This window comes from Bombus pascuorum, chromosome 10 (assembly GCF_905332965.1).
Source record: "Bombus pascuorum chromosome 10, iyBomPasc1.1, whole genome shotgun sequence".
Lineage (NCBI taxonomy): Eukaryota > Metazoa > Arthropoda > Insecta > Hymenoptera > Apidae > Bombus > Bombus pascuorum.
This window is the reverse complement of record NC_083497.1, coordinates 4,145,494-4,156,818: the sequence shown is the minus strand read 5'-3', so window position 1 is coordinate 4,156,818 and position 11,325 is coordinate 4,145,494. Positions and strand designations below refer to the sequence as shown.

At 37.0% G+C, this 11,325-nt stretch overlaps 1 protein-coding gene across 3 annotated transcripts; it reads right to left on the bottom strand.

Annotated features, from left to right (window-relative positions):
• Positions 1-277: 277 nt before the first annotated feature.
• Positions 278-8,892, bottom strand: LOC132911216 (protein deadpan-like). Of its 3 annotated transcripts, none has more exons than XM_060967665.1 (4): positions 8,630-8,892; positions 7,426-8,055; positions 6,772-6,867; positions 278-2,124 (listed from the first exon to the last, which is right to left on the bottom strand). In XM_060967665.1, exons 2-4 carry the CDS (start codon positions 7,516-7,518, stop codon positions 940-942), a joined length of 1,374 nt encoding a protein of 457 aa, XP_060823648.1. In that variant the 5' UTR covers positions 7,519-8,055; positions 8,630-8,892; the 3' UTR covers positions 278-939. The 3 variants fall into 3 exon arrangements, with proteins under 3 accessions (XP_060823648.1, XP_060823647.1, XP_060823649.1); XM_060967664.1 differs by lacking the exon at positions 8,630-8,892 and adding an exon at positions 8,112-8,486; XM_060967666.1 differs by lacking the exon at positions 8,630-8,892 and having other exon boundaries at positions 7,426-8,068.
• Between the last annotated feature and the right edge of the window lie 2,433 nt (positions 8,893-11,325).

Below are 11,325 nucleotides of genomic sequence, written 5' to 3'. Positions count from 1 at the left end.
TCTTAAAAGGATAAAGCGGCCCCGACGGCTTTTTCAACAAGGGAAATTGCTCAGCCTTTTACGAGACTACGGGACATATCGATAGAAAGATCAGCTCAGACGATTTTTCTTTCTTTTTCCTTTCCTCTTTTCTTTTTATTCTCCTTTACACTTAATGAAATTTATATATCACGCAGAGATTCGTTTCTCTGCGACGATTTTTATCGCGCTCTTCTTGTGAATCATGGGATACGAGGAACAACGGAAAAAATTCGTTTCATTTCTGTCTTCTTCCTATTTTTTTTTTTTTTCACCCTTTGCCTTTATCACAAAAACTGGCGATAATTAACTTAATTCGTAATAATAATATTACATCGACTGAAAAAACACATCACTCTTTTTAAATTCTTAGATTAGAATACAAATTAAATAAGATCGACGATTATTTACATGACTATTCACAGTGAAAAACTTATCGTACAATATACTATATGTTAAAGCTTGAAAGTCTTTGTCAGCGAGGATACAAGTTGCATATTTCTTTCTGTCGACGTTACAGCTAATTAATCGTCGTCGCATCTCTTAAATACTATTTCTTTAAATTACTAAAACTACTCAAGAAAGACCTACGTTACTAAACAGTCGTGATTCTTATTATATATAATCATGGTAAAACTAGTTTCAATAATGTCCTAAAATGTTTGAAAAGTAAACGATTACGTTTCTTCTAAGGCACGATTTTCAGTATAAATGATCATAGTATATAGCCGAGAATCGTCTTAAATTGAGATCTAGTCTGGCTACGTCTCAAATGTGTAATACTTCTTTATAATAACCAATTATTGTCAATTTTATGTACTTCGGTTTAAAAGGAATTCCTTCACTTCGGTTCAAAAAAAAAAATTTTTTTTTAGAGGAAGGGAAATTAAAAAGAAAATAAGGATGCACATTATATTTAAATCACCAAGGCCTCCACATATCGCCGTTGACGCCAGAAGGACCAGCGACCGCTACAAATTTGATAGGATTAGGATTAGAATTTCTATTAGCCGAACAAGTCGCTCTACTTGACAAATCCTCCACAGAAACCGGCTGATCTTCCCCGGATTTTAAGGGACTGTTAGAAGAATTCATGGTAGAGCTGATAGGTTCTTGGTACCTGGCCTTCTTATCAGAGATTACTAAAAGACAATCCGATCTACGTCTCTTAATTGCCTCTTTCTTTGCCACCATAGAATCGGTACAATTATACGTTTTGTCTGTAATTACTGAAAGGGGTTGTCTTAAACTGTATGACGCCAGTCCATTGCCGCTTAACGATTCAGAAGATTCTGCAAGTTCTTTTCTGTTTGTATAACTCGTGTTTGACTTAGGTTCCGCAAAAATTGATACTGGCGACTTGCTATCGCTAGTTGAGCTAATCTGTGGCTTTTGAGTCTCTGGCGATGAAGAGAAGCTCTTGGAAGCTGGACTCTGATCGGGAATCTTGAATCGACGTTGCTGCTCATTAGGAGAGTGCGCTTGAGGATAGTGTTCCGATTGTTGACTCTCTTCGCCATAGCTCGAGATGGATGTCGATGGACTCAACAGAGGACTCTGTAACCTATGAACAGTTGTGAAGGCGGAGCACTCTCCAATTCTAGAGGCAGATTCGGGTGCTGGTGGAAAGAATGGAAAGTTTGCCGAAATAGCAGCCGATTGTGGTACCAAAAGGGCTAGCTCTCCGGTCGGCAGTCTGCTAGGTATCAACTGAACACCGTTTGGTATCTGTATTCTGGCACTTCTATTATTATTCTCGTCGTCATTCTGGAAATCACTCTGGAAACCGACCTTCACCTCCGGATAGAGCCGTTCCGGCATGTAGGGCACGTAGTGGCTGTAGAACGGCGCCATTTGCTGGAGATTGCTAACGCAATTGTTCAAATGTGATACCAGTCGTTGCTTCACAACAGGATCCACGTTCTCGAGGTGGCTGACGTACCGCGATACTTCGGTAGCACATTCAGAAAATCCGGAACGGAATTTCGTTAGCACCACCGGATCGGTAGCGACCGCCGTGCTCAATTGCTGACGCTGTACCGCTTGTAAATGCTTCACCGTCATCTCGAGAATATCGGCCTTCTCGAGTTTAGAATGCCTCGTCGGCTGTAAAATGAAAAGAACCGCATGTTAATAATTTATTTTTTGAGTTACGAGTATATTTTCATTGATTAATTTCGATTTCATACGCGTACACCGACTTTCTACAAAATTTTTCGTACAATACGACGCTTTGCCAGGGTAAAAAACGAATCTTAAACGCAGTCGGTAATGCAGGAACTCGACAAGACATGGTCGAGAGGTGGAGATCTGTTTTATCGACAGGCGGTGAAAGCAAGAAATCAATCGATACGATGAAAAGGTCGTTTCCAACATGTTCAGAGCATAGCAATCGGAGCCGTAACCCCAGGCTACCCTTCACAAGCGAGCATTAGTACCGATCGCTCGTTCAAGAAATCTGTGACGCCTCGGTAACGCCCACGTAATTGACTTGATACGACCTGTTACCTTAATAATAGACTACCAACTTCGGTAGCTAGTGTAGAGCAATTTTGTAGTTAGCCTACGGCCACGCGTGTTACAGTCTGCGAGAATTTTTTCATTGCGATTCCCTATCACGTAACTTCTGTGTCGCTCTTATCGACTGTATACAAATCGTTTTCTAAACGATGAAATAAAGCACCTTTACGATGTGTGATATTCATATAAATTAGAAACGCGTTCGGGAAAACCTTTACGAGACGCACGTTTCTTCTCGAAGGAAAACTGTAGCAAGTAGAAAAAGCTGAATCTTCCGTGGGAACCCGTTAGAAATTCGAAAGCGTCTCGAAAGTTTTTTCTCCACGGAGCACAACATTAGCCCTTTCAATATTTCTCAGATTGCCAGCAAGGCAATCCTACCCGTCAGAGGATCGATCGTTCAATACCGATGCACACAACAGTGAAATCCTATTGTGCCCTTCCTGTACCACGATCCTCGTCCCAGGATCAGCCGAGTGCTCGCATTTTTATGGTAAACTAGCGGTCACCTTTAAAATAGGCGTGGGAGTCGAAGAAGAGATCGCTTACACATTGAGGCTCTTCTCTCCCCCCACCCCCCTCCCACTTTCCCTTGAATAAGCTTTCATTCGAATGAGAATAAGTTGACGAACAACAATGAATCTTGAAACTATATTCGGAACGGCAAATTGCACCGTTCAGCCTTTCCATTGCAAACAGAAATTATTATATTTATCCATGATTACAAATTTTGTTCTTGAAATATTAAAAATATTAATCGATCTTTACATATCATTTGTGGTACTTGAGTAGGATCTAAATATTTCAGTCGTACTGTTTACAAACAATCCGTTCGAATGTTTCATTGCTTCAATATTTACAAAAGCCATCGACACGATACAAAAGGATACATTTATAAAACTATTACAGGATTCAGTTTAATGTGAAATTACAAATGACAAACCTTTTAACTTTTCTAAATCTAAAACTGATATTTTAATATATTTATCGAATGCTGTCAGAAACCATAAAAATGATTAAATAAAAGTTATTAAAAATGTTTGACATCTTCGTAAAATAAAGTTCACCGATGAGGTTCGTGCTACAAGCAAACACCTTTCAAAGGTTGAGAGGAAGAAAATCGATGCGGAAATCGATTTTCCCGTAGGCGAATACGACACCGAAGATCAGAGGAACGAGACACCTGCTAAAAGAGCAACTAAAAGCAAAGGCGTCGAGCATCGCCTCCTTTTTTCCTCATTTTTCTTTTTTACAGCGATCGGTGCCGTCTTCGCGAAGTTGGATCCTTAAAGATGATACGGTCAACAAAGGAAGGCTGCAACCCGAGATGAGATTCTTTTTTCTTCGTAATAATTATTTCGAGGTTCCCACGAACGCGGGGGGCGTTTCGTACGGGCGAACGGGACGGACACTGGAGCGAGCAGGTAGCGGAAGTCATCTGGACGCGGAGGAGAGAACGGTGAGAGCGCCTCGCTCTCTCGTTATGGCTCTGCCTGAGAAATCAATCTCGTTGGATCGAGTTACGCGGTGAGGAGCGTACTTATGTCCTCGGATGCTGAGAGGAAATCTCGCGGTTCCAATCGAACTTTTTATCGAAAATTGATTTTTTTAGATCCCATGATTTTTTATTTGCCATATAACATTCAAATCTCAGAAGTTAGTTTGGCTTCGAAACTTTTTAATCTATTATGTACTGTACGTAGCAAATTTTGAAAACATTGTTTTCTTGTTAGATTTTTTAATATTCCAAACAATGTTACTGGAATTTGAAAAAGCTACTTTCTAGCTTTGAAATTTTTTAACATTGCAACTGAGACAGGTTTCATATTTCTTAACACTCTAAATAATTAATCACACTCAATGAACATTTTTAATTACAAAACCCACGTTGTTTTCCTTTTAAATTTTCTACTATTCCATTACTAAAATTTGAAGGTTTGTTATCTTTGGGAGCTTGTTAGCCAAGTTTGTTAACCTTAAAATTTCCTATTCTTGTTGAAATTATTTTAGTGTTCCAATGTTTCAACACAGTATTTAGCAAAGATACTAGTCAATTAGTGAAGTTTCACAGTTATTCGAAACTAACGTAATTAAAATCTGTTTAAGACGGGAATTAAATGGAATGTGGCTGACACCGGTCAGGTACGCAGCCGAATAGACCTGAAGTGCCATTGTAGAGTCTCCAGTGGAGATTACGCGTTGGCAGAGAGGACTTCCACCATCCGTTCCCACGCCGAGGCGTCTAAAACACTAAAACTAAACCCGTCCACCTCTTGCTACCACTAGTTTACCGACCTTAGTCTCGATTCTACGGTCGGAAAACAAATCGTATCGCGCAAGAGGAAGGCGGCGAGGGAAAAAGGAGACGGCCTGTTCAAACACTTCTGTGCCAACATCCGCTGCATGACCTCTTCCTATCAGTTTAATTAAAAGATCGACTCTTGACCTTTAGGCTAACAGTACCGAAACAATTTCGACCAACTGATGCTCTGTATATGATTGATGTGGCCGATTATAATTTCGGCCAATTTCAATTGTCACTTGATCATACGTGTGAATTATAATAAGAAGAAAAACTAGAAGAAATTTAAGTTACATTACGATGAATGATTAAACGAATTAGAATTATTGACAAACTTAAGATTGCTAGGACAAAATTGTTATAAGCGATGTACGAATTTGTTTGTTTATATTGTTTGAAATAATTATATAGAAGAATACACCTCACTGAATCCAATGATTTGAAATTCCGATGTGGTCGGAAGTATGATTCTGAACAACTTTTCCTACACATATAATCTTCGTTCGACTTTAGCTTCTGAGATATGTTCATAAAAGTACTCTTGCTACTTTTTATCTTACAATTAGGTTTAGAGTCAAGTTTAGATTAGATTTATGTACAGACATGATGGTACTATATCTGTATTCGTGGCTCCTGCATAGCTAAACTAAGTTGAGTTCCATTCTTATCTCTCTATGTTTACAAATTGAAACGTAAGACGTATGAACGCATCAGAGCACGAATACGCCTATAAAATCATCATGTCCGTACATAAAGCTATCCCAACCTAACCCACGCCAAGATAAAGAGGTAACAAAAATATTTTTATGAATATCTCGGAAATTAAGCTAATGGTTATATGTATAGGAAAAAATTGTTTAGAACGTTAACCTCAACAACATATTCGAAATTCATCAAAATTGGCGAGGTGTACTCTCTCTTCTTCATACATAGTTACCGTGTTTGATAGTGACTTAATACAGGTAATGCGATTGAGTTATTTAACTTCAACATTTGGATCTTATAAATGATTCTACTAACTATCCTTAGACACTCTCGTGATTCATAAAGGTATTATAAATATTTCATCATAGAAATTGTATTCTGAATATCGTTATTTACTTTACTATTGTTTGAAATATTATTCAGCAGCCTAAATCTTCCTTCAATTTCCACGAATCATCCTATGCAACTGACACTGTATCACAGTATACAAAATAATTGATTTAGAAATATAAACAATCACATTCATCTTCCTAAAACATATTATCTAAAATCAACTCAACATTTCAAAGATATTTCTCAATTAAACATTGTCAATGTGTCACGCTACAATGGAACAGATCGGAAAAAAGACCAAACACCAGAAAAAATAGCAAAATGAAAAACCGAATACGTTATCCAAAAGAATAAAGAAGAACTACAAATACATATTGATTGTCGAGCCTATGAATATCAACGATTCTAAATTTACCAAATATCATCGAGAGATCTCTCATCAGGATTCATCAACGCGCGCAAAATCCCATCAGTCTAAGTGGCAACGAGAAAAAAAATCTGCGTTCGGTGTCGGTCGACAAGAGAGGCTGCGCATATTTTCGTGTTATCTCCCGTAAACTCGTATCACGTCGCTAGATAAGTCGTGTACCGGTCACGTTTTCCACGGCACGTTTCGGGCGCCGGCGACAACGTGGATTCCACGAGCGCTAGCTTCAAATCACGCGTATAGGCGCACACTCTCTTATCGTTTCGCGCGACCACTGCTGATGTCTGTTGTTCGTTCCTCGTCAAGAAATTTCGCTTGTCGGGTTTAGTTCGATTAAGCGATTAAAGCACTTTGTCTGCTCGCGTGACACGTAATTGGTACGACTTTTCGATCGATCGTGCGAAAATTACTGTTATCAAACAGACCGATAAATGGCGCTCGATGGATGGAAAACAATGCTACTCACGTCTTTTTTCATCGCCTCGAGTATCAAACTCTTCAACTCATCCAGACACTGATTTATCCGAGCACGCCTCCGCTTCTCCATGATGGGCTTATTGCTCTGCAGTTCGAGAATCATTTCAATTATGAAACGTTCGATGATCGTTGTAATTTTGATAGTTGCGGTTTTGGTAATTGATTTATGAACGAATCACGTGAGAAATCGTGTTTTTTTTTAATTGAAATTGCATTTTATGATATTTAAATATTTAAATTAATTTGGATTCCAACGAAAAGATTTAGAATTATACAGATAAATAAGTGTGAGCGTGCAATTTTAGAAAGTTCTTGATTCCTTAAATTTTAAATCATTTTTCTTTTTTAATATATAACACGTGGTTTCTTAAAGAAAATATAGACTTGTTTTATTAATATTAATATTAACTACTGTTTGAAGAAAGTAGCCAAAATATGTTTTAAGCATAATAAATGAGAAAAACATTAAATTAACTGCCATAAATATTGTTTGCGACTCAAAATATTGAAAAATAATGATTTTCATAATGGAAATACGAATAAGAAAACTTTAATAAGACCTTCAACGAAATCTCTCATTATTCTATTCTCTTCCCACAATTCCGCAACAACCAAAATAGTGGAGATTCAAACTAATTTTTACCCTTCTTAACTCCGCTTTGGACATCGCTGGTTGCGTGTGCGATTCAGGTTCCTCCTCACTGCCTGACATTTTGTAATTATAATAATCCTCCATTTATGCACTGCAGTAAAAATCACTATAACAAATCACACAAAACTCCACGTCTGAAAACGTCTTCCAATTCGTCTTTTTAACGATCCAAGGTCATATCCACGTAAATGTAACTAAACTGTATTTTCAAACTACTAAGAACGAATAATATTCACAATATTTCTTCATAGTTTTTCGTGTGCACATCCCGATGGTGAAATTCCAAGTGACGAACTGTCTTAAAGAAGGGGATGATCGTCAACAATATCGACGACGTCCTTCTTGGGGTATAGAGGGTAACTGTTTGACGTTTTGGATTCCGAAGACCGCATGCCGAAGCACTCACCGTGTCTAGAGTGGGGTGAAGTGCGTTCTGGAGTGGGGTTCCGGGCTAGCATTGGAGAGGGGAGGTCTACGGACCTACTGAGACTTGTTGATGTGTGGGAATTCACGCCGTCCCCTAGGACGCAACGATTTCGTCTCCTTCGAAATTCGAGTCTCTCTCCTATCGCGCTCCTTTCATCCTCTTACATCCACCTCTTTTCTTTCACATGACAGTTTCTAGAAATTGGGAGAATGATCAGTATTATATATCGTAAAGCTCATATTTAATTCACCTTCCAGTTGTAATAATGAGTTGTTTGTAAAGTTGCCAAGTAAATTTATATAAAGAATCTAATATAAAGTATCTTTTTTCATGATTCGACTGGAAAACCATTCATATTACAGTGGTTTTTAGCGTCACGGCTATCATATAGTTTGATAATATATTATGGTTATAGTAACGATAAAATATATCAATAAACATTTGCTGTTACTGATAAAATATATACTACATCAAAATTTCCAAACTATTGTTCTTATCTTCGTTACTAGAACGTTTCTTCTTTCTGTTTTAGGATTTCTTCAAAATAATCATTGAAATCTGCAAATATTTCAATAGTAATTACAAGAAATCTTTCTTTTTTCTATTTCCCGATTTTTACAAAATAGTTATACAAACTAGCAGATGTTTTAATTATAATTACAGAAGACTAATTTTTAACCACCCACAAATTTCATCATTTGTCATCATTTCTCATTTAAATCACGATGCTTTATCAAGGAAATTCAAAATCTTTGGTCGAAATCCTACCGATGTGGTTTTTGCGCGCAGTTCCAGTAATCGTGCACGATATCGTGTTTTCCCATGGGGTTGCGTGCGCGACGCGCGCGTTTCTCCACAGGGTCATTGCGTAAAAGAAAGAGTTCATTGATGAAACCGGCGGGCAAAAGCATTCGCGGTGCATGGCCCGGCGAGTAAACACTGTTTAACGTTTCAGAAGAATTCTCACACAGGGCCCTCATCCTCCCGTATGCATCGTTGGCAGCGTATCGCGCTGCGCACGCCAGCGTAGCTTATGACACACGTATACACACGTCCGGCACACGGTACCTCTTCCCTTCTCTGTTCAAACGTTTCTTTGTCACACACATGTTATTAACATGGCACAGAGTTAGGGTCGATCCGTGATCTCTAATCGACTGGCCTCGTGCAAATGCTTTGTGACAACGTTACCTTTTTTCTCTTCATATTTTAGAGCCCCGCTTATCTTTTCTCCTTTCTGATTTAGGAATTTCAGGCAACTAATATTTCAGTGCGTTTGACAGGCAGTAAAATTGTTTTATTACCGAGGAAACTGAAACAAGAATTTTAGAGAATTTTGCAGATATTTTATTGGAGTATTCTATGAAATACGGTACTTTTGTAGTGTTGTTAACGTAATTTAGAATAGAAAGTATCTTCGTTTCAATATTAGCAATTATTAGACTGCGGATGCAGGATGAGTGTACTTGTGGGAAACTTGAAAGCGCAAAAGTGCATAGAATGCATGTAATGTGAAGAAAGTACTTATATAAAATATTGAAAGTATAATAACATTTAATTGGTAAAACAATTCTCCATTTAAATCCCACTTCTTAGTTTCTACTAAATATGTATTCCTAGAAATATGAATTTCCATAGATATCCACAGTCTATTAATTATTATAATTACTAAATACAAAAATGGAAGAAGGGTTGACGATTAGAGAATGTTTTGTTTCTTCCAAAATTGAAACATTTGTAGCGGCACACGAGCTACAGGACAATTTAAATAATGTTGTTGTCTTGCCTCGGAGTATCAACATCGTTAGGACATACATACTGTAATAATAAGTAAACTCCGGGCAAACAATGTCGCCGCTATGTGCAACCATCAAACTAAGACGATTAATTATTTTTAAATATATTTAACAGTTTCAATATCAAGTAATCTCGTCATTTAAACCACACGATCAACCATCCTCTACAGATTTAAACATAAAAGCCTTAAGAAGATTACTTATAACGATTTTGAAAGACTTCCCTTGAACTTTACAGGTTAATTTACTGCAGATTCAAAGTAGTAAAAATGACAAATAGAAGAATCAATCTCAAACTTTCTTACAAATCTAATTTTCGAAATGAAGCCTTACAACTTTGTTGTAATACTTTGTTGTCATTGCGAATTAAATTAAATATATAGCTTGAAAATGCTTCATCCTTTTACATAAAAGTCAATATTTAAAAGCTTCATATATCTGTTCAAAAATGAAATTGACGACACTCCATTCATTAGAAAAAATCCGAATATAAAGCAATAATCCTTATTACTGTTACATTTATTGTATTGCAGGATGGACTATTTTTACTCAGGGTCGACTGAAAAGAATCTCAACTTAACACGAGTAAAGCTGTAAAAAAGACAAAAGAAAAATCTTACGACAATCGTAGGGTGTTCACGACGAAGTTGCAAGCATGTGGAGACAATAAACGCCAGACATTTGTTTCGCTGGCAAAATCAGTTACGGCTCGTTTCAAGAGGCAATGGCTACCGCAATAAACAGATAAACATTTGTGACCCACGATTATTGCACCGTAAGCAAACTTTTACTTTAAAAGGTTCGAGACTGACCATTGCAAGTTTACCGACCTTACTCTACTTAAACGTCCTTTTGACTGCTGATTTATTTTATTTATTCTCGACAGGTAATTCGTAACGATTTTGGAATAGATACGGAAGTATATTCATTAGATACACAATTTATGACCCAGCTTAAAAAGTACTTTACATGTTATATATTTTAATTTATTAATAATTCTTTGTAAGCAAATTGAGTTTGGTGATCCAAGAGAAATTTAATTCTTGAGTTACTTTCCTTCCTACTTTTATTTTTATCAAGGAAAGTTTCAAATATTTAATTGGACGAAATATAACAAAATATAAATATTTATTTTCCTCGGATCATTCTGAAATGTAAAATAGTAAAAGATATGTACAAGGCTAGTTGACAAAAATTAATAGTAGAGCTGAGACAAATTTTCTCAGGACTCTCTGAAATCTAAAACAATAAAGAATATAAGCCTATGAAGCATAAAAAAACATATTTGTCTATTATCGATTATTATATCCAGAGATTCTAATAGGTATCTATTATCAGGTATCTTTGTTTTATTTTACGCGTGAAACAAGCATTTTGCCAACGAAATAATTCAGTTTATTCGAAATGAAATTCTCTCACGGTCGAACGTTTCCACCGAACCCGCATCAAAATTTTCCCGGACACTGATCATCGGCAATGGCGAGCACACAAATTTCAGACACACGAACCAACGCGATATTTGTCGAAGAATTAAATTTGCATGCTCAATATGCTTTTCATTATTCGATATTCGGCCGAATTTCACAGAACGTGGCTGTGTTTACCGAGATCCTACATTGTTGAATCAATGATCGAACATTTATCTTGAAATTTCATTCACGTTTATCT

Coding starts and splice junctions, on each gene's coding strand:
- LOC132911216 (XM_060967665.1), bottom strand. CDS start 7,518: ATGGAGGATTATTATAATTACAAAATGTCAGGCAGTGAGGAGGAACCT. Junction 6,868..7,425: donor CCAAAGCGGAGTTAAGAAGG/GTAAAAATTAGT, acceptor CTCGAACTGCAG/AGCAATAAGCCCATCATGGA. Junction 2,125..6,771: donor TCGAGGCGATGAAAAAAGAC/GTGAGTAGCATT, acceptor TTCATTTTACAG/CCGACGAGGCATTCTAAACT.